The 27,941-nt window shown below is 46.7% G+C and overlaps 1 protein-coding gene across 1 annotated transcript; it reads right to left on the bottom strand.

Moving 5' to 3' along the window:
- Positions 1-598: 598 nt before the first annotated feature.
- On the bottom strand, positions 599-27,941 carry CST7 (cystatin F). The gene is made up of 4 exons (XM_049869590.1): positions 27,665-27,941; positions 4,462-4,634; positions 2,323-2,439; positions 599-1,110 (listed from the first exon to the last, which is right to left on the bottom strand). The coding sequence occupies exons 1-4, from the start codon at positions 27,786-27,788 to the stop codon at positions 1,033-1,035; spliced, it is 492 nt and encodes a 163-aa protein (XP_049725547.1). The 5' UTR covers positions 27,789-27,941; the 3' UTR covers positions 599-1,032.

Raw genomic sequence — 27,941 nt, 5'->3', positions numbered from 1 at the left:
GAGGTGACATGTCTGGATAGCCTGGTTTTTAGGAGAAGCCTGGCCTTGCTGTCTGTTGGTCTGTATTTAAAACGGAGATGAGAGTGAACTGGGAAATAAGAGAGTGGGCCTTACCTTAGGGTGCTTCACCACCTTGCACAGGTCACCTGGCCCCTTTCTCATGTGTCCTGAGGCCCTTCTGTCCCTGAAACCCTGTCTGTTGATGGGGTTGGGTATGTTCATCTGTTATTGCAAGGGTTGCCCTCAGGGGTCTTGGGAATCATTGAACAAGTTGAACATCTTATGGCCCAGTTCTTCACCAACCTGGCTCATCGTGACCCTACAGGACAGAGTAGAATTGCCCCATAGGGTTTCCAAGGAGCGGCTGGTGAAGTTGAACTGCTGACCTTTTTGCTAGCAGCCGAGCTCTTAGCCACATCGCCACCAGGGCTCCAGTTCCTCACCACCATCCCTAAATTAAATGACCAGAAGGAGGCAAGTCAAGGGGCTTTCTGGGAGTAATTAGAAATCTTCAGGCCACTCAGTGAGAGAGACCACTTGCAGTGCGCACCTCTCCTCCCTCACTCTCCATTGAAAGGGAAAGCATATAGTCATTGCTTTTGAGATGGTCAGTTTTTATTCATAACTGTTTATCGATGAAAGGACAAGATGGTCAGTTGCAGACTTGGCCCCCACTCGGTGCTCAGATCAATGGATGGATGTCTACAAGCCTGGGGACCGGTGGACAGTCAGGAGCTCCGCACAGACAACCTCTGCAGGCATCCAAGACTCGTGCCCCCGGGCCGGCTCGCTACTCGGATGATTCCCATCCAATACTCCATCTCATGTTCAGGCCTATATTTAGTCTAGTTATGGGGTGATCTAAACTGCTCCAGCTGTTGTCATGAGCCCACTTGCCCCTCCTTTCTGCTCACTCGTGAGATCCTGCTTCAGGAGTCCCCAGAGTCTGGTAGCCGGAAGCTGTGACTGAAAGTAGCAGAGAGGACATGCTGCATGCTGGTCACAACTGCAGTCTTGTGGAAGAGAAGGTTGTCAGTGGCAGAGGAGAACAAGCACTGTGACCTTGTGGAGCCAGGGAACAACCCAGACCTCAGAGTAGCAGCTGAACGTCTGTGAACAGAGAAGGAGCAGAGCTGAAGGTTGCCTGGTCTGCTCCAAGGTCGTGCAACTCACTGAACGCAGCTCTCTGGCAAGTGCGTTCCCCAGAAGCTGCCCGGGGCCTCTGGCTGTGGGATGCTGAGCCAGCCACTGTTCCTGTGTGTCCCTTTTCCTTACTGAGGGATTCCATGGTCCCTGCCCCCAAAGTTTTATTCTGAAAAGTTTTAGAACTACAGAAAAGATGAAAAGAATGGTTCGAGATTCTATACCTTGCACCTATACTTACATACTCAGTTTTGCCACATTTGAGCTCTTGCATGTTCTCTGTATATGTATTCATATACTCACAGAACCTTGCAGGTATGCATGGAGCATTATAACCACAGGGACATGCAGGTATGTGTGGAGATACGTAGCCACAGAGACATGCAGGGATTTATGGAGATACATAGTCACAGAGACATGCAGATACATATAGATACATAGTCACGGAGACATGCAGGTGTATATGGAGATACACAGTCACAGAGACAGAAGGTGTATATGGAGATACACAGTCACAGAGACAGCAGATGTATATGGAGATACACAGTCACAAGGACACAAGGTGTATATGGAGATACATAGTCACAGAGACAGGTGTATATGGAGATACATAGTCACAGAGACAGGTGTATATGGAGATACGCAGTCACAGAAACATGAAGGTGTATATGGGGCTACATAATCACAGAGACAGGTGTATATGGAGATACATAGTCACGGAGATACGAAGTTGTATATGGAGATACACAGTCACAGAGGCATGAAGGTGTATATGGTGATACGCAGTCACAGAGACATGAAGGTGTACATGGAGATACATAGTTACAGAGACAGCAGGTGTATATGGAGATACATATTCACAGAGACGTGCAGGTGTATATGGAGATACATCGAGATATGAAGGTGTTTATGGAGATACACAGTCACAGCGACATGCAGGTGTATATGAAGATACATAGTCACAGAGATGTGCAGGTGTATATGGAGATACATAGTCACAGAGTCATACAGGTGTATATGGAGATACATAGTCACAGAGGCATGCAGTGTATATGGAGATACATAGCAACAGAGATATGCAGGTGTATACAGAGATACACAGTCACAGAGACATGCAGGTGTATATGGAGATACATAGTCACCGTGACATGCAGGACTGAGAGACCATCTTTGTTTTACCTGTGTCAAAGTGCGGTTGGTTTGGAAGTCACATTTGTCTAGACTGGGATGCCTGGTTTTCTTGCAGGTCGTTCTGCCAATATCCAGGTTGAGCATGTACTTCAGGCCTTTCACTATCTGAAGGGAAAAAAGGGAATGTCCTGGTGACTTGGTGCCAGGTGGAAGGGCTAGTGGACTCCTCCAACAGCAAGAGGTGGTATATGGACAGGTGGTAAAGATGCCTAGATGTGCAGCTGGGAGCAGAGCGATGTGGAGAGGCAGAACGCGTGGAGGATTTATCAGAAGCTCCTCTGGGATTTGGGACAAGTCTTTTCTCTCCTGTGAATGATGAGAGCCCTGAGCTCTGGAGGAGACTCACTGGGACTTCAAACCCCCTAGTGTTCTCAGTTCCATTCATAGGGCTACTCCCAGTCCCAGGTGGGGGGTGCTGCAGGCTCTGTGTCCTGTGCTAGCATGTCTCCTTTCTGCCTAGATCCATGCACTCAGGAGCAACGTCAGGCTAGGTCACCCTGGGGCTGCTTGGCCCATTCCTGTAGCACACCAACTGAGCCCAACCTGCAGGGACCCAACCCACAGGGACTCACCCCCTCGGCTGGTGCTGTCTACCACTGTTTCCATATAGCTATTTCCACACTGATCCTGGGGCAATGTTTGGTTTTCTTTCATCACTTGGACATGGCTGTTAAGTGAGACATTACCAGCGAACTGGTCTCAAAGGACTCTTTTTTTAGACTTGGCCCTACCAAATCCCAAATGAAATGAAATGGTCCCCAACATCACCAAGGTCCAGTAGGATACCTTCCCTGTCCTCCTCACTCACAGAGGGCCTTGAGATTTAAGTACAGAGCATTGTGCTTGAGTCATCCAGAGAAGGCAGGGAACCTCTGAGGCCCTGAAGCTGGGTCCATGCAGTGATGACACAGTACAGACACTGTTTTGGGGAAGGTTTATAGACTGTATCACCACCAAACTGCTTTTTCCAATGTGCTTCTCTAATTCTAAAAAATGTAGAGGCTCTTAAGAAGTTTGCAATTGCCAAAAAGAACAAAGAAGTAAATATCACCCATAATCCCATGACCAAAAAAAGAAAAACCAAACTCAGTGCCACCGAGTCAATTCTGACTCATAGTGACCCTATAGGACAGAGTAGAACTGCCCCATAGAGTTTCCAAGGAGCACCTGGTGGGTTTGAACTGCCGACCCTTTGGTTAGCAGCCATAGCACTTAACCTCTATGCCACCAGAGTTTCTGTGCCACCAGGGTTTCCATGACCCAGAGGTAATTATTAGTATAGTGTAAAGAATATTAGTGTTAGAGTAGGGCTGTGTCCATGTCTTTCTTTTCACCATCTATGTACCCACACATTCCCAGGAGTGTGAAAATACCCCAAACCACCTTCCCATGTCGGCAGACGCTCTTAGATATGATGGCAGTAGCTGCACAATGGCCCTGGCTCTGAGAAAGGATAGGATCCCTGATGCCGGCCCACCATGGCCAAGTTTGTGCTGTGTTTCTGAGCAGGGCAGGGCCGTGAGTGGGGCTGTAATGTCCTTGAGGGGCTGTGACTGCTGTTGTCCCAGCAGTAATGGCCTCAGATGTGGGCATTCCTGCAGGGCCTGGAGGGAGGAGACTTGTCAGGAAAAGGAGAACTGTCTGAGAAGGAGGGAGCAGCTTGGGCCAAAGCTATGTGAAAAAAATGTGGCATTCTTTGGGGCTGTCGTGCAGGTGAGGGGTGGGGCAGGAGGTGGGCTCAGCTGTGGGTGCCAAGGACTCAGGTGTGCTGTGGACACACGCCACAGCCTTGTTCCTGTGAAATACTGCTTTCTATTCTGTCCCTACCATCAGCTTCTCACCCCTCTAGCAGCCTCTGCCCCTCCTTGCTCCTACTCCTCACGTGTTTTGGGCTGAGAGGCCGTAACTGCCATAAGCATGGTTTGAGGAAGGGAACAGCTGGGAGCCTTTTTCTCTATTCTGGGTTACACCAGCTTGAGCTGCTTGTGTGCTATTTGTGGCTACTGCTGTCCATTTCTGGCCCAGGTGTGTTGTGCCAGACCACAGAGGATGCTAGGCACACTGGCTCCACGGCAGTACATCCTGGTGTTTTCCCAAGGGGCTGGCAACAAGAACCCAGACCCTCACCTGGACCAGGGCTCTGTTGATGTGGGACTCTTTGAACAAGAAAATGTCATTTGTGCAGTTATTGAACCTTTCAGCAGTGTGTCTGGCAGCTTTAAGGACTCCTGGGTTATTGGTCTTTATTGTTTTGGGAAACCCTGGCTTCACACTTGAGTTTATGTTCTGGAGACAAAAATCTGAAAGAGAAACACAGAAGCAGACAAGAACATTAATATTAGTGAGGGCTCTTGGCTTAGGTATCCTGCCCCACACCTGGGGATGGTCAGTTTTCCTCTCCATTCCCAGTGTGGGCCCCCATCCTCCTTACCCTCCAGTGCCTTTGTTCAGCATCCCCAACATTTGCTCCACGCTCAAGGCTGGGGACCAGGCACTGTGGGAGGAGGGTAAAGAGGGGTACAGTTACGGATAAGACATCCCTGTATCCATGCCCTTGAGATACTTTCAGGACTGATGGTTATTCCCAGCTAGACTTTGAAAACTGAACACTTCCCCCAAACAGTGTATACTCTGGACAGGATGCAGCCTTAGCGTGTCAGAAGTCAGTCCCAGTCTGGCCTTCAAGGCCTGCTACTCTCTGGCCTTGACCACCAACTGGGTGGATCACACGGCAGTCCTCAGACCCCTGACCTGCTTTCTCACTTGTAAGTAGACTGGCACTATCCTCTGTGATTCAGTGACTCTCCTCTGTAGCCCTTCTCCTATCCACCCCCTCCACTTACCAGAATCCCTGTCACACCTGGTGTCCCTGTGTGCCATCTCCTGTCTGAGTTATTTGGGTACAAGTCTTTTCACTCCTATGAATGATGAGAGCCCTGAGGGCAGAGACCAGGCCTGGCCTGGTAAAGCTTTATCTTACACAACTCCAACTACAGAGCCTGGTACATGGTACATACTCAGTGAATAGATACATGGGCAGATGTTTGGTTAGGCAGGTGGATAGATAGGTGTGTTGGTGGATAAATAAGTGGATGGATGGGTGGGTGGGTAGATTGGTGATTGGGTGGTGTTGTGGATTGCTCACATTTTTAAAGTAAAAGCAAAGATTTATTGAGGGTAGTACAACTTGCAAATTCGTGAACCACAGGGCTGAGAGAAATCTACCAAGTGCTCCAAAGTATGGAGGGAGAGTGGTTTTTACAGAAAAGATGGGGAAAGGGAGTGTGTGATGTTCGCATGGTCACAATATGGGTATGTCATCTGCTCAACTACATTCTTCCTGGAACATCTTATTTACTAAGAATGGCTAAAGCACATCCCTGACCCCCACTCTTATTTGCTAAGAGTGGCTTGGGGCAAGAGCAAGGCCTTTTAAATGAGATGATTGATAGGGAGTCAAGGTCTTCTGATCCCATCCAGCCAGAGGTCCAAGACCATATGCATATGAATAGGAAGAAGTCAGGTTACATTCTCAGGAATGTAGAAGCAGGAGGATGCAACAAAATGGAGTTTTGATTCAGACCTCATGTCAACCATTTTATTATGCCAGGGGCCTCAGTTTTAGAGGTTTGCTAGCACATTCGCCTTCTTTGTTCAAGCCTCTGCTAGAGGGTGCTGAGCACCCACAATGAGTTACCTTTCTTCTGCAAGGACTTCTTGGGTATGTCACAGGCCCAAACATTGAGAGTGCCAGACCTTAAGGTTGTTGGGCTAAGTTTCTTCTTTACCTTGCCATATCAATAGGCCTCATCTTCAGGGTGGGTTGACTTTCATCAGGGTTAGTGCTGCAGATGGGGCTGAATTTGAAGGAACAACTTGACAATCAAAAATGCTAACTCAAGGTGTGAAATTATTCAGTTTCTCCTGTAAATTTGATATCTTCTAAATATGTGATCCTTTGCCTAGTGAGGGGAGTTGCAGCGGAGTTATATATGTTATAATGATTAATTCCAGTTTTTAATATTGAATGGAACCAAGAACCAACACCTTCTGGTAACCAGTTAAAAATATTGAAAAGAGCTGGACATGTTGTTGTTAGGTGCTGTTGAGTCAATTCTGACTCATAGCAACCCAATGTACTACAGAACAAAACACTGCCTGGTCCTGCACCATGCTCACAATTGTTATGCTTGAGCACATTGCTGCAGCCACTGTGTCAGTCCATCTTGTTGAGGGTCTTCCTCTTTTTTGCTGACCCTGTACTTTACCAAGCATGATATCTTTCTCCAGGGACTGATCCTTCTGGATAACATGTCCAAAGTATGTAAGACGTAGTCTCGCCACCCTTTTAAGGAGCATTCTGGTTGTACTTCTTCCAAGACAGATTGAATTTCTGGCAGTTCCCTGTTGATGTACTGCTGCAAATTTTAATCTTCAAAATTTTACATGTGTGTGATATTAATGATATTGTTCAATAGTTTCCACATTCGGTTGGATCACCTTTCTTGGGAATAAGCATAAATGTGGGTCCCTTCCAATCAGTTGGCCAGGTAGCTGTCTTCCAAATCTCCTGTCATAGAGGAATGAGTGCTTTCAGTGCTGCATCCATTTGTCAAAACAACTCAATTGATATTCCGTCAATTCCTGGAAGCTTGTTTTTTGCCAGTGCCTTCAGTGCAGCTTGGACTTCTTCCTTCCGTACCATCGGTTCCTGATCATATGCTACCTCTTGAAATGGTTGAATGTCGACCAATTCTTTTTGGTATAATGACTCTGTTTATTCTTTCATTCTTCTTTTGATGCTTCCTGCATTATTTAATATTTTCCCCATGGAATACTTCACTGTTGCAACTCAAGGCTTGAGTTTTTTTCTCCAGTTCTTTCAACTTGAGAAATGCTGAGCATGTTCTTCCCTTTTGGTTTTCTATCTCCAGGTCTTTGCACATGTCATTATAATACTTTGTCTTCTCGAGCTGCCTTTTGAAATCTTCAGCTCTTTTACTTCATCATTTCTTCCTTTTGCTTTAGTTATTCAACGTACAAAAGCAAGTTTCAGAGTCTCTTCTGACATGCATTTTGTTTTTTTTCTTGTCTTTTTAATGACCTCCTTGATCTCAGTCCACAACTCCTCTGGCCTATGATCATCAGCGTTCAACGTGTCAAATCTATTCTTGAGATTGTCTTTAAATTCGGGTGGGATATACTCAGTGTCGTACTTTGGCTCTTGTCGACTTGTTCTAATTTTCTTCAGTTCCAACTTGAACTTGCATATGAGCAGTTCATGCTCTGTTCTGCAGTCAGCCCCTGGCCTTGTTCTGACTGATACTGAGCTTTTCCATTGTCTCCTTCCACAGATGTAGTCAATTTGATTCTTGTGTATTCCATCTGGTGAGGTCTACGTGTGTAGTTGCTGTTTATGTTGCTGAAAAAAGTTATTTGCAATGAAGAGGTTGTTAGTCTTGCAAAATCCTGTCATGCGATCTCTGGCATCTTTTCTATCACCAAGGCCATATTTTGCAACTACTGGTCCTTCCTCTTTGTTTCCAACTTCCACATTCCAGACGTGGGAGGTATCAAATGTATCCAAACAGCCTTTTTGTGAACTTTTGCAATGTGCTCTTCTACTCCTGTGTATTTATCCAAGTATAACAGGAGGTATTACCAACAGCACAAATTCCTAGTTGAGCTAAAATGAAATCGAGAACTATTCTGTTATCTAATATAACTTTAACAGGAGATTCGAATGATGTCTGCTTAATCCTAATTTATCCAGGCTCCCAAGTTTGGCACAGGAGATTCTCCTGAATCTACTCATGCAATTTGTTATATTAGTTGCATGAGCATCATTCCAAAACCTAGGAAGTTTTGGGTACAAAATTAGAAAATTTTGTGTCCCCATTTTGCATCGGAAGGATCCCACACAGCTTAAGAACATTTTTTGTTGTTGTTGTAATTAGATTAAAACATGGTGTCTCAGGTTGGGCCAATAATTCAGGGGGATACCGTAGCCTGACATGTATGGTCCATTTAGATGTGATGCTGGGGTTAATAGTAGCACTGGCTACGTAACTATAGTACAGGAAAGGCTAACCGATCTGAGTTCTCATGCCCAGATTGTGGGGATGGATGACAGATCCAACACTTGGCTAGGTTACTGGCACTAAGCTACTAATTGGACTAACCTGAAAAATGCATTCTTTCCAAGCATTAGCAAGAAGTGTTAGGAATAAAAGAACAAGGCTTTAAAAAAAAAAAAAAAAAAAAAAAAAAAAAACCCTCTATTTTGAATAAAAGTGTGAAAGAGTAAAGCCACAAGTATGAAGTAAAGCTAATAAAATAAAAATAGCTATGATTGTGAGACAAAGTCCAAAAACTTCAGATGGACTTATGAAGTCTGGTTCTGTGATCTTGGTATCAACTGTCTACCTTAGATGTCATCTTTTGGCCACTGGGGTGTTTCGAAGTGATCTTTAGTTCTCCAGAGGGCTGACAAGTGCACAGGCATGTTTTAGCCTTCTTTAGCTGGGACAAATAGATCCAATTTTGACTCTTTGTAATTTGGCAGCACATGAGTTTTTAAGGAGAACTACATACGGTCCATTTCGATGAGGCTCCAGGGAATCTTTTAGTTGATGTGTCTTCTAATATACATAGACCCCTGGAACAGTATCAGGCAGATTTTGGTTTCTGGCCACCAAAGGCTTCTTTAACCTGTGGAAAATATTCCTTAGAATATTGGATTAAAGATTGACAATATTTCAGTAACTTGAGTTGAGCAATATTATAGTGAGGGCCATTTGGTTTTGAAGAACTACTTCTCTCATCATAGTCCATTTGGTTTTGAAGAACTACTTCTCTCATCATAGTCATTTCAGTATTTATCTCTTGGGGTCTGTCACTTTTGAATATATTGTAGTCAGAACTTTGACCTGAGCCATAACATGTTTTAATTCACAGGCAATCCTGTAACCAACATAGTGTCATTAGTTCCTAAAATAGCTGATTCTTACATTTAAAAAAAAAAGAGAGAGAGAAATGGTTTCCTATGTAGGAAATACAGCATTGAGTATTGGTAATATTCTCATATAAGCCTTATAGTAATTCTGTTAATTTACACAGTTCTATATACCTAATTTTGCTTCTAGCAATTCTGTATCAGCAGCAACTTGAAAACCCCATTAGTTTTCTACGTAACAGTTCTATTTAGTCCAGTGGTATCCATGTTTTAAAAATTATAGTCCTTTTTATAAGTCTGATATAGACTGTTTCTGCTGAAATATTTTGGTCAAGCATTTTTAGTGAATCAACAAGGTAAAACTTAGCTGTAGATGAAAACTTAAGAATGGCTATTGTTAACTTATAATAATAATTCTTAAAAGTAAGAGACCTAATAGGAGTTATTTACAGAAGCAATGCAAAACCAATAAAGCCCCCCCCCAAAAAACAACAAACGTTAAACATAATGATTAATCTCATCGTCAGCTTCAGATAGAACACATAATGATCTTGAGACATAATACCATATAGTAAGGATATATCAAGAATACACTAAGATTTGGAGCTCTGGTTGGCACAACCAGAGATTGGCTGCTAACCAAAAGGTTGGCCCTTCGAATCCACCAGCTGCTCCTTGGTAACCCTATAGAGCAGTTCTGCTCTGTCCTGTAGGGTTGCTATGAGTCAGAATCAACTCAACAGCAATGGGTATATTAAGGTTATTAAGTCTCTAAACACCTGAATGTTAATAAAAACTCCATGGGTAAATGATGTGAATTCCCCAGTTAAAACCATTGGCTTTGATGATGCTACATTCAAAGAAAACAAAGTTGTACTAAGTTAACAATTGAAATAATAAAATTATGATATACTATTATGTGCCTGTTGTCTAGTATCAGGTAAAAACTTAAGAGGAAACACACATAAAATTTTTTTAACCCAAAGAAAATCAGGAACTTCTTTTAATTTGACTACATGTTTCATGTAATGCATAACACATCTAAATGATTAATTTATAAGTATCAGCACAAAGCTGGTTCCTATGATGTGGAGGTTAAAGATGTCCCAAATGTCCAACTTTTCCAAACTTATGAACCACTCCATCATCTCTAACATCAACTACTCCTCCCGTTAATACTCTACCTCCCATCTTTGGGTTCCATTATTCACTGCAATATTTCACAGAACTCATGAACTGTATCAAGGGAATGGCTCATGTGGTTGTGGAGGCTGGCAAGCCTCAAATTCATGGGTCACAATGTCGGCGTCTCCCAACCCACATGGCTGCAGGGACTGACGAACCCAAACTGGCAGGTCAGAACATAGGCTTCTGACTTCATAAGGTTGTGGAAGCTGGTGAATCAGGTCAGATGATAGACTGCCAACCGACAGGGCTGAGGAAACTGGTGAATCCCAGAATCAGCAGGTCAGATGGCAGGCTTCTGGCTTAAGCCCCAAGAACCGGAGGTAAGACGATCACAAACCTGACACAGGATCCAAAGTGAGAGAGCCCCACCAGAGTACCCATATACATAACTTTCTTGCAGGCCACACCCCAGGAAAGAGTGTAACTTGAGTCAGGGTGGGACTTTAGCCATGCCCTCCTGCAAGGCGGTGACTCAAGATACTCTCCACCCTAATTCCGCCTCATCACCATGTAGAGGTTAGAATTACAACATACAAAATGGAGGATAATTAGGATAATTCAGATCACAAAATAGAGGACAAATATATAAAACTGGGAATCATGGCCTAGCCAAGTTGACAGCCCCAACCATCACGGGTTCCATATACCTTATTTGCATAGTCCCACTCAATCATTGTATGTGAGTCACAAAGACCATGCCTAGAAGGGCCGCATTAAGTAATTCATTGCACTGTAACATCAGATAAACTCCCCCCACCTTTTTTTTTTTTTTTTAGCATTTTTCCTTTTATAAAGCAAGAACAGATATTTTGTGGCTTTCCACTAAGTTTCAAAATTGTCAGGAGTTTATCACAGGTCACTAACAAGCAGTACTTACGTTATTTAACCACAGGTATTAAAGGTAAAAACTCAGCTTTTTTTATTTTTTATTTTCAAAGCCACGTGGCTTGGTTATGACTCAGGAATTTGTTCTAATGAGATGCTGAACTCTTGCCTTTGAGGCAGATTACACAGAGAATAAGTTAACTCTTCAACTCAATAATTAAAACTTTGTTTTATTTTAACAAGAAACCCAATTCTTTGCTCTATATGTTATTTGACACTGAAAGTTCTTAAAACTCGTAAATTAATCCATCAAATTTTAGGCAGACATATACAGGCTTTGAACATATCAAATAAATTCCCTTTTAAACATTGTCCTCACTGCATATCTCTTAGAGTGTAACAGTTTAAGCGGCAAAAATGAACACACTCTGTAGCAAAACCGAATATATATATATATATATATATATATTTGGGTTTATGTAAGAATTGGGTTTCTTGTTAAAATAACAAAATTTTCTTTATATATCCTTTATTGATGGCATAAAAAGCAAAAGTATATAAACCTAAAATACAACGAATGTTAATAGGTTACCTAAAGATCTTAGAAATTATTTTAAGCCTATTTACCATAAAAAATAATTACTGTTGAAATAAATTTTGTCTTCATTCAAACTTTTACCATTTCCCATATTTTCCCCAATCTAACTTCAGTGTTTTAAGGTTTTTATCAACCAGTTTTGGAAATCACAAAGCCTTCTGCTCAACCTGGCCAATTCATTGATAAGGATATGACTTTAAGTCTTTGACTAGGGGTGGAAATATTTCCCCAGGCTGCTTCAGGTGTGGTTTCAATGTGACTTCTATCTTTTGGCTTCTTAGTGTTCCTCTACCGTGGATAGGGACTTGTTTACAGTTCTTTTATGATGGGGGTCCACCCAATTTCTGATAACTATAGTAAGGTACCATCTTACTTTCATTTGTCTTAAAAGGTCTCCACCTAGTTAGGAGGGGTCCTTAAAGAGCTTCCCTGGAAAAGCTTCCCTGGAGCTATATGACCTCAGAGCCTGGGGGCCAAGGAGGCCTGATCCTACCCTGCCATCCCTGTCTTGTGGCTCATTGTCAAAGACAAGAATTAGTCATCTCAATTCATTTACGTATGTTTTAGTTGGCCTATGTATTTTGAAAGACAAAAGATAACCATATTCTTTCACTTTTACTATTCTCTTCTTAAGCAGTTTTACCTTCTCTTTAGCACAACCTTTTATCTACCCAGTAAATACCAAAGCTCTTTAGCAAAAATGAACCCATTGATTCTTGGAAATGACCCTTTTTCATTAAATAAAACACATTTCATATAATATCCAGTTTAAATTACTTAGAAAGGTTTTGCTTTTAAGATTGACATACTACAGAATAGAAAAATATTTGTCAGAATGAATTCACTTTCATTAATTCCTGGAAATATTTGGACTATTAAAGTTGTATAAGGGTTTGTCATTAAGCCAATTTTCATTTAATAGAACCATCTGAAAGAAGGAAGTTATTGCATTTTCATAACCCTATCTCTTGCATGCTTTATAAGATCCTTTGGAGAAGAAATTTAGAATAATTTTTATCTTTTTGAGACCTCGTTATACCAGTCAAAATAAACGATCCATTCTCTTTTCCAGTGCACTTTTCAATGAACTAATTTGTATCAAAGTTTCTCAGAGTAGCTGTTGAAAGCCCAGGCTTGACAAACAGTTTTTCTTGGAAAATACCTGAGATTTTATACAGCTCTATGAAAAGCACCAGCCATGGCCTTCAACTTGATACAAGACAGAAACTCAGACACTACTGTCTAGACCAGAGGTAAACTCTCAGAACAAAATGAGACAGAAAACCATATAAACTCACTGGTCTGTGAGGCCAACTCAAAGACCAGGCTTATACAATACCACATAACATAAATAACCCAGTTTCTTAAAATGTATACAGAATTCTTTGGTAAGATCGACCCAATTCAACAGAAAAACAAGTTCTAGATAAAACTACTTAACTTGCTAGAGTCTCAGATGAAGGAATCTCAGACCCTTTGACAACTCTGAGTGCCAAAGTTCCTCAAAGAGGAGGAAAGAAAGGACAACAAAAATGGGTTGACTAGTTCAGATAATTCAGGGTGAAGTCCGTTTAGGAATATGGAGTTGAAAGCTATTTCAGCCCCAGGATCTGTTAGATTTAATCCTGAGTGTTCAGCAAAAAGTCGGCTCAAGTGGTCCCTGTAATTATAAACATTTTCATCCTTTTCTCTTGCTTCTAACCTTGAACTTTTGCCCAGTCTATTTTCCTAGGGAAAATTTTGGAATAGAGTCTATGAGTAACTTAACAGTGGCTTTGATTTGGTCTAATAATTCTATACGGGAAACTTTGAGTCTTATAGTTAAAAGATCTTTCTGGATATTTCCAACTGGCCTCTTCCATCCACCTTTGAACTTCCTCTAGCCCTATCAACATGTTTGTTAATTGACACAGATCTGATGGGCCAGCTCCATAAGTTTCTATTAAAATCCTAAATTCCTGGGTGAACTTTTGGGGATCTTTGTATTAGGAAAGTTCTTTACAATTGTGTGAAGTTCTGCTCTAGACCAAGGGGCAAAAGTAACCTGGGGAGGTTTATTTGCTTCTTCTGGATTCCTTATCTTAAAAGGCATCTCAGGGACTGTAACGGAAACTGGTTTCTGTAATCGTTCTTTAGCAGGTTCTGTAGGGTTGAAAGGGAGTTCAGAAAGTGTATTCATAGAATCAGCCAGTGCAGGGGCAGAAGGAATGGGGTAGGAGTAGGCGCAGGCACCTGACATTGCATTTCCTTTAGTTTGGTCAATTTAGAAATGCTTATCCTGTATGGAGGAAATCCTGGTAGCGTAGTAGTTGTTATGGCTGCTAACCAAAGGGCCGGCAGTTCTAATCCAGCAGGTGCCCCTTGGAAACTCTATGGGGCAGTTCTGCTTTGTTCCATAAGGTCACTATGAGTCAGAATCAACCCGACGGCACTGGGTTTGGTTTTTGGTTTTGGTTTATCCTGTATGGAAGCTGTTTTGCTTTCTTGATGTCTTTTAGAGACTTCTAGTACCAATCAAAGTAGGTGTCCCATTGAGGTTGCCGAATTCAGGGGCCTTTCTTTTCTAACTTACTGCACAGAAAATCTAGCTTATCCAGATCAAAACAGTCCTACAGTAGCCACTGATTTTCTAAACTGTTTTTATTGAAAGCATGCCAGTAATCTAAAAGCAAGCAAGTACAAGGGCAAAAATATTTGTTCATATAAGTGGTTGGGGTGCCCAAAGGTGGCTCTTCCAAGCCCTTGGAACTGGCATTCCCCATTCTACTAAAACAGTGAACAGCATGTACTATGAGACTTAATGTGCCCTCAAAACCTAATGATGCACTAAGACCTGAATGCATGCCTTAGAAAGAATTCAAACTTAATGGGTTGAAACCTTGATTCTCCCTAAGTCAACTAACGTAGACCTGGGAAAACCATGGTGACAACCTCACCAAACTTAATTTGGCAACGAACTCATCAAAATGATTAGAATATAAACTGAAAATGAAGGTAATCTAACAATAAATCTCAAAGTGTCACGCAGAGAGCAAAGCTCGGATTCGAGAGACTGTTTACCTGGGACGACTCCCGGGAATCTGGGGAGGTGGTGAGCTCAAGTGGCTCTGCTGGTACCAGAAGCCTTAGTCCTGGATGTCCCGGGGGTTGCCAAAGGCAATGTATCTTCAAAATCCCACTCCTGACACCAAGAAATGTTGAATAAGAATGCTCACTGTTAAAGTAAAAGCAAAGAGATTTATTGAGGGTAATACAATTCACAAATTGCAGAAACACATGGTAGAAAGGAATCTACCAAGTGCTCTGAAGCATGGAGGAAGAGGTGTGCTTTTGTAGTAGAGATGAGGAAAAGAAGTGCAGGACTAGGGTCTTCTGATTCCATCCAGCCAGAGGCCCAAGAACATATGCATATGAATGGGAAGAAGTCAAGGTTACATTTTTAGGAATGCAGAAGCAGGAGCCTGCAGCAAAATGGACTTTTGATTCGGACCTCACGTCAACCATTTTATTATACCAAGTGCCTCCGTTTTAGCGGTTTGCTAGCACAGGACTGAATTGTGTCTCCCCCCCAAAAATAAAAGTTATAAATCCTAGCCCCTATACCTTTGGCTATAATCTCATTTGAGAATGGGTTTTCTTTCTTATGTTAATGAGGCAAGATTAGTGTAGGGTGTGTCTTAAATCAGTCTCTTTTGAGATGTAAAAAGCAGAGTAAGCAAGCAAGCAGAGATGGCGGAAGATATATGTCATGCCAAATGAAGATCATCATAGAGCCAAGGACTAGAAGCTTAAAAAAGACAAAGACTTTCCCCCTGACTGGATGGAGAGAGTCTTCCCCCAGAGACAGCACCCTGAGTTCAGACTTCTAGTCTGCTAAACTGTGAGAAAATAAATTTTTGTTCATTAAAGCCATTCATGGTAGTTCTGCTATAGCAGCACTAGATAACTGTTATGGATTGAATTGTGTCCCCCCAAAATATGTGTTATAAATCCTAATCTCTATGCCTGTGGTTATAATCCCATTTGGGAATTGGTTCTTTATTATGTTCATGAGGCAAGATTAGGGTATATCTTGAGTCACTGCCTTTTGAGATATAAAAGAGATTAAACAAGTGAGCAAAGTAGAGATGGGAGGGGGGCGGATTTATGCCAAGCCACATGGATATCTCAAGGAACCAGGAAACAGAAGCTAAAGAGACAAAGACCTTCCCCAAGAGCTGGCAGAGAAAGTGTACTAGAGTTGGCACCCTGAATTCAGACTTCTAGCTTCCTAAACTGTGGGAAAATACATTTCTGTTTGTTAAAGCCATCCACTTGTGGTATTTCTGTTTTAGAAGCACAAGGTAACTTGGACAATAACTAAGACAAGTGGATTGGTGGATGGATGGGTGGGTGGGTGGATGGATTTCAACCTTTGACATGGTCTTTCTGTACCAAGGGGGCTAGTATTTCATAAAAGATGGGGGAAGCAACACGAAGGACTTCTCCCTACACAGTCACATTCCTTAGTGTCTGTGCCAGAGCCAAGCAGAACCAGTTACCGCAGATGGTCCTTCTCTGCTCTCCACATATTGTTCCCTGGCTCCCAAAAAGTGGAGCTATGGTGGCCCCTGAGGACCCTAGTCTTTTCTGTCATGGTTGAACTCAAGTCAGGATTGGCTTGTTGAAGAAGAACACGTGAACTATTTATTCCTTTGTTCAATTCATTTGTAAGCGTTGCCAAGTGTCTTCTAGAGCCTGCCTTGTCCTGCCAGGCTCTTGGGTGGCAGCAGTTTAATTTTGTTGGAGCTTACATGCTATAAATAAACAAACAAGAAAAATATACAAGCAGAGGAAGAACTCAGGCAGGGAGCTCTGCAAGGACCATCTGCCAGGGCAGTAGTGGGGACCAGGGACTGCTTTGCCAAGGCTATGCTATCTGATCAGATCCAAATGAAAAGACAGCCAGCAATGGGCCTTGGGGATGGGCTGCTGGTGCAGGGGGGTGGGGCTGGACTTCGAGCTGGGAGGTAGCAGAAGGAGGCCAGGGTGGCGGCAGTGAGGGGCAGGAGGAAAAGGGCTGAGAAGCGAGGCTGGAGGGATGCAGGGCCAGGGCATGGTGCTTAGTTACCAAGTTTGGGTTTTATAAAAGAACTGCAGTTGCCAATTAGTGGGGTAGTGGGCTACCTAGGCAGGAGAGCTGGGGATGCATGCAGGAGCCAGAAATGCTGGGGCCCTGCAGGCAGAGCTGGGCATGAGATCCCTGGGGACACCGAGAGTGCTTGGACGCATAGGATGGGGTTGGTCAAGCAGCTGGGGTGTCTGCCAAAGGTCATTTGTCACACTCTGTTGAGAAGGGGCGGAAGCTCTGCTGGATGCTGAGGCTTGCCAGGTTGTGGATGATCTCATCAGAGTGGAGTGTCAAGGAATCCTCCCTACTACCAGAGCCTGCCTGACTCCTCCCAAGGACTGGCACTGCCTTGCTGAGATGGCACAGATACCTCTAGCCAGCAGCCCTGCTGTCCCCCCTCCCTACTGGCAGTGCATGAGTGGAAGGTGCATGGAGAGAACATTGGTGGTGAACAGGAAGGTGTGGACTCTGAGCTCTGTGACCTTAGGACTCCCATTGTTTTCCAGACCCTCAGTCTCTTTTGTGAAAGGAGGGGCCACACCTGGCAAATGCATCCCTCAGGCCATTCCCTGGCCAGAAGGCAAAGGGTCAAGACAAATCTTATGACTGATTTTCAAGGCTCCCTGTGGGTTAGGAGATAATGAGCCCGGCCTTTTGCTCCCCATGAGAGAAGCACGTTGCTAGTGCTGTCCAAGTAGGAAATCTTAGCCGTCTACTGGTATTACTGGTATTTGTCTTTCCCATAGCTCCTGCCATCCACAGAGTGAGCGTCACCAGGGCCTGCTTCATGACGGTCCAGCTTCATGATCTTGCCACAAAAGCCAGGCAGAAGCCTTCACTCCCAGAGGTTGAGCACGGAAGCTAGGTGGTGGGTCTGGGCCCTGGACCTCAGCTTTCAGACTCCCAATGATTCTGATACAGGGGTGCTGCCGCCCTTATGAAACTTTCCCTGGGGTGTGTGTGTTAACATGGGCAGGGCCAAGCTCAAGCTGCCCTCTCAGCGACTACTTGTGGAAGCCGGGAGTCCAGCGTGGTTTGTCCCGCAGTTTTTAGCTATGAAAGAAAACCGTTTTGGAAACCGGCATGGCTTCTACTCATCTCTGTCATCCAAACAGTAGAAGAAAGAGGCACCTCTCTGGGAAGGGCAGTATCTGAATATCGGAGATTGGCACTTGGTTTTTTTTTTTTTTTTCTTTTCTTTTGGTAGATTAATATCCAGCTGTCCATTTTTCTCTTTGTAAAAATTATGTTTACTGTTTTTCTGATAAGTTTATATTTGGTAGAAAATTTGAAAAATATGGAGTATAATGAAAACATTTAAAAATCATTTCTCAATATTTGAAATGTAACCACTATTAAATGTTTTTAAAATAAAATATATTTGATTTTGCTTGAATTTAACAGAATTCTAAAAATGAAGTGAAACCAAAGTCATGCTGACCTTCAGGTGACTGTCCCTTCCAGACACAAGATCTTGGCTCCTAAAATATTTTGATAAAGTTACAGAAAGATTATGAATGATATGGAAGTTGGTTTATTTTTATTTGTCTACATGATTTTTAAATGAGGCTTCAGGGCAATAAAGCTTCATCAACCATCTCACCATTGCCTAAACAAACACTAAAAGTTCCATTTTTAATTAAAAAGAAGTTTAAAGGTCAAACCTATTTTTAAGATGATTCTCCAAGAGAAATTAGCAGAGAAAGGCTGCTTGTTAAGAATAGATAACTGCCTTGGCTTTGACTTCAACTTATGAAGACTCCAAATACAAGAGAACGAAACGTCATCCTTACAATTGCCAGCATGTTTGAGTTCATCACTATGGCCACTACGCCAGCCCATCTCACCGAGGGCCTCCCTCGCCCTCGTTGGCCCTCTACTTCACCAAACATGATGTCCTTTTCTAGTGATGGATCCCTCCTGATGATGTGTTGGACAGTGTTCTGTTGTGGCCCATAAAGTTTTCATTGACTAATTTCCAGAAGTAGACCACCAGACCTTTATTCCTAGTCTGTCTTAGTCTGGAAGCTCTGCTGAAACCTGCCCACCCTAGGTGACCCTACTGATATTTGAAATACCCGTGGCATAGCTTCCAGCATCAGCCAGCACAGTATGACAAACTGAGAGATGGGTGGTAGTTATTAAGAATGAACACCCCCGAAGTGAGGAAGAAAACAAACAACCCAACACTCGGAGAGCAAATGGCCAGGCAGCTTTCTGAGTGCTGTGGCCCTGGCAGCCCCTGGGCCTCAGGCCTGGGTGTTTCAGCCCCCCAGGAGGGTCTGGGGTTTCTGGAGGGTGTAGTGAGAGAGACCTATGGTTTCCTGAGCCCTGTTCTCTGCCATGAGGGTCTTGAGCAGCATCTGTTTCTTATGACTTGCAGTGTGGTGTTAGCACCCCCATTTTACAGGCAAGGAAACTGAGAGCCCAGGGGAGCACAGGGGTTTAAATGCAGGTTTGACTAATTGTAAAGACCATGCTCTTTTTTCCTCATTTAAGAAGTATTTGTGCTGCTGACACTGTCCAGGTATGGAGGGCAGAGGACTTAGCTGGCAAAGAACGAGAGGAGAGAACAGTGACTCATGTCACGCAGGGCTGTCTTGGGATGGTGTACTGAAAACAGGGGGCACACAATTCTTCTGGCTTGAAGCAGTGCCTGCCACTCCCTCCCTGGCCGGCCTGCTGTTCTCAGCCCTCACTTCCGTGGACACCAGGGCCAGCTCAGCCAGGGCCTGGGGCGGTGCTGTGTCCACCCTCTGGTGGGCTGTGGTGGCCTGTCATGGTCCTCGCACAGCTCATAGCCCAGCAGGGGGTGCACGCAGACACCCCTGACCTAGGTGTGAGACACAGGGGACACTCACTCTAGGGACAGGCACTCTATTGGGCAAGGACGGGGCAGGCCGCAATCAATGGGACCAGGTAGGCAGGAGAGGAGGTGAGGACAACTACCCACTTCAGGCCTGTCTGGCGGCCCTTGGAAGCAGAACCATACATAAAGGACTCCCCCATCCTCTTGCACATCTTTTCAGTGTCAGGAAAAAATAGCTCTGGTACATGGAAAAACAGCTCAGATGGCAAGTGTTTGGGGTGGCCGTCCTGTGGTGAGTGGTCTTGCCAAGAAGACACTTCTGGCTAGGTGTCTGCTCTGCCCGGCTTTATGTGTTCATGAGCTGGGAGAATGGGTGTCTGGGCTGGTGCTCAGACAGGGTGAGCCCTTGGCCTGGTCACTGCCCCAGAACTGCAGTTATATCAGCATGGGGGAGCTGAAGTGAGCCCCCATGTGCAGACTGAAAAGTGCCTGAGGGTTTAGAGATGCAGGGCTGTCGTCCCAGCACCAGGACTCCATGGACGTTCTGACAGCTGGGTGCATAGCCCCTGAGGGGAGTGCAGGTAATGCCCCAGAGGACAAGCCCTGCTCAAGTGGGCATGAGACGATTCTGGGAAGAGAGACCACCACCCGTCTGTCAGTTTGTCATACTGCTGTGGCTTGTATGTTGCTGTGATGCCAGAAGCTGCGCAATGGTATTTCAAATACCAGCAGAATCATCCATGGTATCACAGATGACGCAGGACCAGTACAACCTTTGTTATGCACGGGGTTGTCATGAGTCAGAGCCAACATGATGGCAACTAACAACAACAAGGAAAAGAGAGACAATGGAACTCCCAGAGAGGACGTAACGCCTGGCACCTTTTCTTTCTCACTGTGACCTACCAGGGCAAACCTAGGACAAACCATGATCCCCAAAGGCTCCAGGGCTGACCCAGGACCCTGCACTAACCGATCCTGGGCTGTCATCTTCTCCTGTCCCCTGACAACAGCTTCTTGGTAGAGTACCTTCATACACACTAGTGTGTATAGACTCTTCATGAAATCTTGGAAGAATTTAAACCCAATCCAAAATTGAACAGGTGACATGAAACCCTGGGGAGTGGTTGGTTACTTCAATACTTAATTATTAACTATGTGCAGATTAAGCAGGATGCAGTCTTTTCTCAAATTATCACCCACCACCACACAGGTAGATGTCCTGGAAGTCAGCTTCTGTCAGAGTAGTACAGTAAAGCCTGAGAAAGCTGGGAACTGCCAGACCTGTAAGGCTTCCTGTCAGAGAAGGAAAACTCAAATGCTTTACCCTAAAATCAGCAATAGAAAAGTAGTAAGACTGCACCCTGTCAAAGGTGGAAAACTTGTGAGACCCGGAAAAACAAGGCAGTCCCGTCGAGTTCCTGCTCTCCCAGGTTTCACTATACTTGTTAAAGTTGTTCAGCACTAAGGCATGCTGGGTGCATGTCCCTCAGGAAGGTGCTGGCTTCTGCGACCCAGGTCACATTCAGGGTATTGAACAGGGTGGAAGACCCTGCCCCCTAGATAAGAGCTGCCCACCCCCCGCCCCCCACCCCCGGCATTGATGAGTTGCCCTGATGATCCCAATGCGGGGAGTTTGTGCTGGGAAGCTCCTGTACTTCGTAAGAAAAGGGCCACTGTTCATGGGTGCCCATGATCCAAACCTTCCTCTCTCAGGAGTACTCTAGGTGGGGCCTGGGAGGCTGGCGAGAACCCCAGCTTGGAAGCCATCCCAGAGGAGGAAAGCAGGGTGCCCTCTTGGGCTACCTGAAGGGGTTTTCCTGTGGGCCTGAGCCAGCCACCCTGAGAGCCCGCACTGTCACCTGGGTCTCCCCCATCAGCCTCCATCGACCCCTCACCTAGGTGAGGCACAGAGCAGGATGGTGGGACCTTCAGGGAGGGGGCCCAGTCGGCCTGTGGTCCTGAAGCTTACAGTCAGAGAAGTGTGCCTGGGGACAGGGTGGGGAGGTGAATGCTGAGCCTACTGAAGACAAGTCACCCACTGCTCCCCGCATAGGTCATACCTGCTGGCTGTGTTCTTGCGTCTCAGAGGAAGGCAGGGCAAGAGGCCCATCCTTTTAAGGGCATATGTGTCCCTCGACCCCTGGCTGTCCTGTGAGCATGGCTGTGTCTTTTGCCAGATTTGAAACCTCAGAAGAGCTGTGGACCTCTCTGAGCCTCCAAACCCTTACCCGTGAGGTGGGCAGGTGGTGGGGTGCATAAGACAAGTGTGTAGAGTGCACTGGTCAGTAAATGGCACACAGGAGTGATAACTGTGATCACTTGTGTGATGTTTGGGGTGTGTGTCTACTTGGCTGGGCCATGATTTTCAGTGGTTTAGCAGTTACGTAATCAGCTCCCTGATGAGATCTGCTATGAGCAGCCAGTCAGTTGGAAGAGTTTCCTTGGGGTTGTGGCCTGTACCCAGTATATCAATAGATGTTCCACCAAGGTTCTCACTCTGGGTCCTGTACCTGGATCCTCACCATCTGACCTCCGGTTCTTGGGACTTGAGCCAGCAGCTTACCTGCCTATCTGGGAATTCATCAGCCTCTACAGCCTGTGAGCCAGCAGCCTGCCATCTGACCTGCCGATCTTGAGTTTGTCAGCCCCTGCAGTTACGTGAGTTAGGAGAAGCCCTCAGCCTGATGCCTGACCCACAGACTTGAAACTTGCCAGCCTCTACAACCACATGAGCCATTTCTTTCAGATAAATCTCTCCGTGTGTGTGTGTGTATATATATATATATATATATATATATATATATACACTTCATTGGTTTTGCTTCTCTAGAGAGCCCAGGCTAAGAAAACATGTAACGTCAAATGTGGGATGTGGCCAAACATGTCCCCAAAGGGGAAAAAAATTGCAAAACACAGAGGGTGGGTCAGTGGTCCTCCACAGGCCCCAGAATGAGCCTACCTGTGAAAATAGTTACCTCTGTGAGGCTCTCCCCTCCCCTCCCCAGGATGCATACACAGTGTGGACCCACCTCAGTGCAGTGGTCTCTGGGGGCAGCATTGTGCTCATAGGTCTCCTTTCTGGTAACCAAGGTCCAGTGTCACTTCCGACCCAGGGACAGCAGGAAGCACATGGTAAGCAAGGCCACTCATGAGTGATGGGGGGTAGGGAGGTCCTCAGTACCCCACCACAGATGGGGAGTGGTGTCAGGGCTCAGAGTCAGCACTGGGCATGTGACCTGTGTGTGCTACCTAGCTGCTCTGTGCCTCAGTTTCCCTATCTGTAAAATGGAGATAATAGAGGCTGCTTCACAGGGTTACTGGAGTATTTATTGTGTTAATACATGCTGAGCACCTGGTGTTTCCCTTGGCACAAGGAGGGTCAGGTACATGGAAGCGACCTTGACCATCACCAATAGCTGGGCTATTCTTGTGTGTGATGTGCTCTGGTCTCTGCCTACAGAGAGCATGGATGTGCTGCTGCTGTGAAAGGGCGTGGCTGCTCGCCTGGGGGCATTGGGACACTGAGGTTTGAGGCTGAAATGTCCCCACCATATAAATGTGAGTAAACTGTCAGGAAGTGCTGCCAGCAAGCCTGGCTCTGCCCACTTCTGATGGTCAGTAACCCCCCAGAGCCTGGCGCCCTCACACAGGCTCTCTGGGTCTTTCTTCCCAGTGCTTTGCAGCCTCCAGTGGGGGAGAGTGCCTCTGCCCTGTGGTCCAGCTCTGCTACTGCTCCCCCCTCCCCCTGAGCCTGGCTCAAGTTCCCAGAGCTGCAGGGGGTACGGGGCCTGGGGATCCCTGGTGACAGAGAAGGAGGGTGTGGGAGCGGGCCAAGGGGCAGCAGTGCCTGTACAGGGCCCAGCACACTGCACCTGTAGAGACTTGGGGCTTTGAGGAAGTGCTGAGATACTGTGGGTGGAAAAAGGCCAATGGATAGAGAGGGGTTGCTGAGAGCTGGGCTCACATAAAAAGAAAGGAATCCCGAGGATGCAGAGCCAGGAGGTGAGGGTTTTAAGACCAAGGTCAAGACCGTGCTTAGAGGAGCTACGGAGGAGAAATAAAACTCCAACTCGACAGTACTTGACTCCTGGGCAGAATGGTGTGAGAAACTAAATCATGTGTCCATCCATTTGCCCGTCCATTTGTCCATCTCATCAGCTGGATAACTGCACTGAGTCAGGGGCTGAGTGTAACACTGCTCTGCACAGGAAGTTACATCCACACGGGCACACACATGCACTTTCACTCACGCGTGCACACACCATACACTCACGTGCACACACAACTCACAGCTCTGATCACCCACACACAGACATAGGCACACACACATAGACATATACATACTCACACTGACACACAGGCACACACACTCAGACACTCGCATGTCCACACACACTCAGACTTCAGCACATGCATACACATGTCCCCCGCAGACACACACACATACACTCACAGGCACACATGAACTCATGCCCCCACACACAGTCTCTCACACACACACCCCCATACACAGTCTCTCACACACACACCCCCATACACAGTCTCTCACACACACCCCCCACACACCCCCACAGTCTCTCACACATACACCCCCACACACAGTCTCTTACACACACACCCCCACACACAGTCTCTCTCACACACACCCCCCCACACAGTGTCTCACACACACACCCCCACACAGTCTCTCACACACCCCCCACACACCCCCACAGTCTCTCACACATACACCCCCACACACAGTCTCTTACACACACATGCCCACACACACTCTCACACACACCCCCACACACAGTCTCTCACACACACCCCCCACACACCCCCACAGTCTCTCACACAAACACCCCCACACACAGTCTCTCACCCCCACACCCCCACACAGTCTCACACACACACACCCCCACACACAGTCTCTCACACACACACACCCCCACACACAGTCTCTCAGACACACACCCCCACACACAGTCTCTCACACACACCCCCCACACACCCCCAGTCTCTCACACATACACCCTCACACACAGTCTCTTACACACACACCCCCACACACACACCCCCACACACAGTCTCTCACACACACCCCCCCACACAGTCTCTCTCACACACACACCCACACACAGTCTCTCACACACACCCCCACACAGTCTCTCTCACACACACACACCCACACACAGTCTCTCACACACACACCCCCACACACAGTCTCACCCCCACACACAGTCTGTCACACACACACCCCCCACACACAGTCTCTCACACACGCACACCCCCACACAGTCTCTCACACACACCCCCACACAGTCTCTCTCACACACACCCCCACACACAGTCTCTAACATACACATACCCCCATACACATCCTCACCCCCACACACAGTCTCTCTCACTCCCACACCCCCATAGTCTCTCTCTCACACACAGTCTCTCACACACACACCCCCCACACAGTCTGTCTCTCACACACACGCTCACATACACTCACCCACTCCAAGGAGCAAAGAGTTTACTTGCCCCAGAGCCCCACCCGTGCACCCCGTCTGAGAATACAGCTTAGCAAGCTTGGCTGGAGAAGGGCCAGGGTCAGAGTTGACATCATAGCAAGTGGAACTTCCCAGAAAGGATGAAAGTCAGGTTGAGAAAGAAGGGCTTTTCATCACAACGGTCACAAACGGCTGAGGAAACCAATGTAGCAATTTTCTAAGGCCTGGAAAGCTCAGAGAAGAGAAGATGCCTCCAGGGGGGCTCAGCTTCAGGTCAGCGGATGGAGTTGGCACCTGGGAGAAGCTAGACCCCCTGGCCCACCTTTGGGTTCCTGTCATCCCTGCACCCCAGGGGAAGGTTCTGGAACCTGTTACTCAGGGAGGCAAGGGAAGGGACTCGGGAGCCATGATGGGGGACCTTGGGGTCCAGAGCCTGGATTCAGGGGCATGGCAAGGGTAATGCGTGCCTAGTACCATCTCTAAGTTGTGCCCCCCTCCCCTGTTTGAGTATTCAGTGGCAATCTCTAAGTTGTGCCCCCTCCTCAATTTCAAGATGAATAGATTGTTGATAGTGACATTGCGTCAGCAGAAACACCTTCCTCGCCTCTTGTCACGCCGCCTCAGTCAGGCCCCTTTCATATTTGTGGTGCCTCAGAATTTCATTCTGCACCTCATCTAAAGCCCCTTTGGGCTTGTGTTCAGGGGCAATTGCCTCCCTCTCCCCCCTCCACCCCCTGTTATACCTCTGGGTCCCCCGTCTCTGCTTGACCACCAGAAAGGGGGCACTCCGAGTGCCCTCATCCTATAGACAGTGCCTGAATCCTTGCTGGGGCTGCTGCTGGTCAAGTATAAGTGTCACAGTAGCAGTCATGGCCCCGTGACTGTGGTGTCACTGGCCAGCCCAGGAAAGCCTGTGATAGCAGACTTAGGAGCATGAGGAATGGGGGCCCAGCTCCCCCAGCCTGTGAGCAGCCCTGCTAAGTGCTTGGCCTGCACCCTGTCATGTAATCCCTCCAGTATCTCCATTTCATGAAGAGGTTCCAGGATCCATGGTGGTAGTGTGGGTGTCTGAGGAGCACCCAGACCCACCCAGGGCTCTATGGAGGGGGTAGATCTGACAGGAGGCAGCACAGGTTTGAGGCCTTGGCGCCAGGGCCTTGGCTGTGTCACCATAAAGAGGGCAAGGCCATCTCTTTGGCCTCCTACAGCTCACTAGGGGTCAATGCAGAAAGGGACTTGACACCAGGAGAGAGTGGGCCCCCACAGATGCCCAGTGCTTCCTGCTTTAAGGATTGTCCCATGTGATTCTGCTACTGTCCCACTTTTTAGGTAGAGAAACTGAGGCACAGAGAAGCATGTATAAGAATAATCAACAGGGAGTATGAAAAACTAAATCCCAGTCCATGCTAAGGCAGGGGACCAGGCTGGGAGGTGAGGCCCTGTGAGGCTGAGAAGCGGAGGTCAGGGAGGGTTGTCCTGTCCTCAGCCCACTGTTGGTTCCATCTTCCAGTGCTATGGAGTCTGAGCAGGTGAGTGAGTCATGTTTGCCGAGCGCTGGGTGAGCCCATCCCTGAGACCAGAGCAAGAGCCCTTGGGCTCACCCTGCCCCCACAGAGTGGGCCTGCTCACCATGACCTCCCTGTGTCAAAGCACCACCCCGGCTGGGGTCACACACATACAGTGTCACCATCTCTTCAACATCTGGCTTCACCATGCGGGGCCCTGTTCCCCGTGTCCTGGTCTTGCCTGAACACCCTCTGCCTGGACCCCTCTGGCTGGTCCCCCATTCTCTTCTAAAGAGAGGGAGCAGAAACCAGCCCATCTGGGGCCTTGCTACCTGGCAGACAGTTGTGGCCTGAGTGACCTGCTCTGGGGCCAGCTCCTTGGGTTACACAGGTGGGGCCTCTCATCTCCATCAGCCTCGATGCTTGATAAGTCTGTGTGCTGGAGGGTCCTCAACCCTTTGGTGTGTGGCAGGGGTAGGGGAGGTGGGTGGAGGAGGGCTTACCCTCCCTGGCTGTATTGAGCCAGCAAATGCTGTAGAGGCAGATTCAAGGAAGTGTTTGATCTCTGGGGTCTCTCAGCCCAGGCACAGGACCAGCTGTCAGGCAGAAAGGACAGCCATCAAGTAGGAACCTCCAACTGATGACCAAAGGCACACGCAGGTGGTGGGAGAAAAAGAACTGCTCAGGCGGACATTCTCAGGTTTCCGTAGAACCGGCTTCCCTTGTCCCCAGCCTGCTGTGGGACAGAATTCCTCCCTGGAGCCCGTGCCCCTCCCAACAGCTGGGTGCTGTTGGCAAACTCAGAGAGAAGGTACAAACGCAGAGAACATTTCAGTAACCAGCAAGCCTCTTACCTTTGGAAGGGCCCCCCGCGGCGCTCAGGACAAGGCAGCAGCAGGCCAGCAGTGTCCAGGCCAACTGCATGGTGGCTGTGTGAGAGGCTGGACCCAACGGGACTCGGTACCTGGCAGTTCTCATGCCCTGTGGAGTGCTCGCGCCCCGTGGCAGTGCTTGCTGCCCAGTAGTGCCCTGTACCTGCAGAGGCCTGTCAAGAAGCCGGAGGTGGAGGACTCCCCCACCCTCAGCAGCCTGGCTGAGTTGGGGTGGGTGGCTCTGCTGTGGAGTGGAGGT

The sequence above is a fragment of the Elephas maximus genome, chromosome 25 (assembly GCF_024166365.1).
Source record: "Elephas maximus indicus isolate mEleMax1 chromosome 25, mEleMax1 primary haplotype, whole genome shotgun sequence".
Lineage (NCBI taxonomy): Eukaryota > Metazoa > Chordata > Mammalia > Proboscidea > Elephantidae > Elephas > Elephas maximus.
This window is presented reverse-complemented; position numbering and strand designations above follow the sequence as displayed.

What these genes read in the sequence shown, in the direction of transcription:
- CST7 (XM_049869590.1), bottom strand. Translation starts at nt 27,788, where the DNA reads ATGAGAACTGCCAGGTACCGAGTCCCGTTGGGTCCAGCCTCTCACACA. An exon ending in TCAACAGAGCCCTGGTCCAG is followed by an intron (nt 2,440 to 4,461) that starts GTGAGGGTCTGG and finishes TTTTCCCTTCAG; the next exon opens with ATAGTGAAAGGCCTGAAGTA. An exon ending in CCAACCGCACTTTGACACAG is followed by an intron (nt 1,111 to 2,322) that starts GTAAAACAAAGA and finishes CTCTGTTCACAG; the next exon opens with ACGTTCAGCTGCTACTCTGA.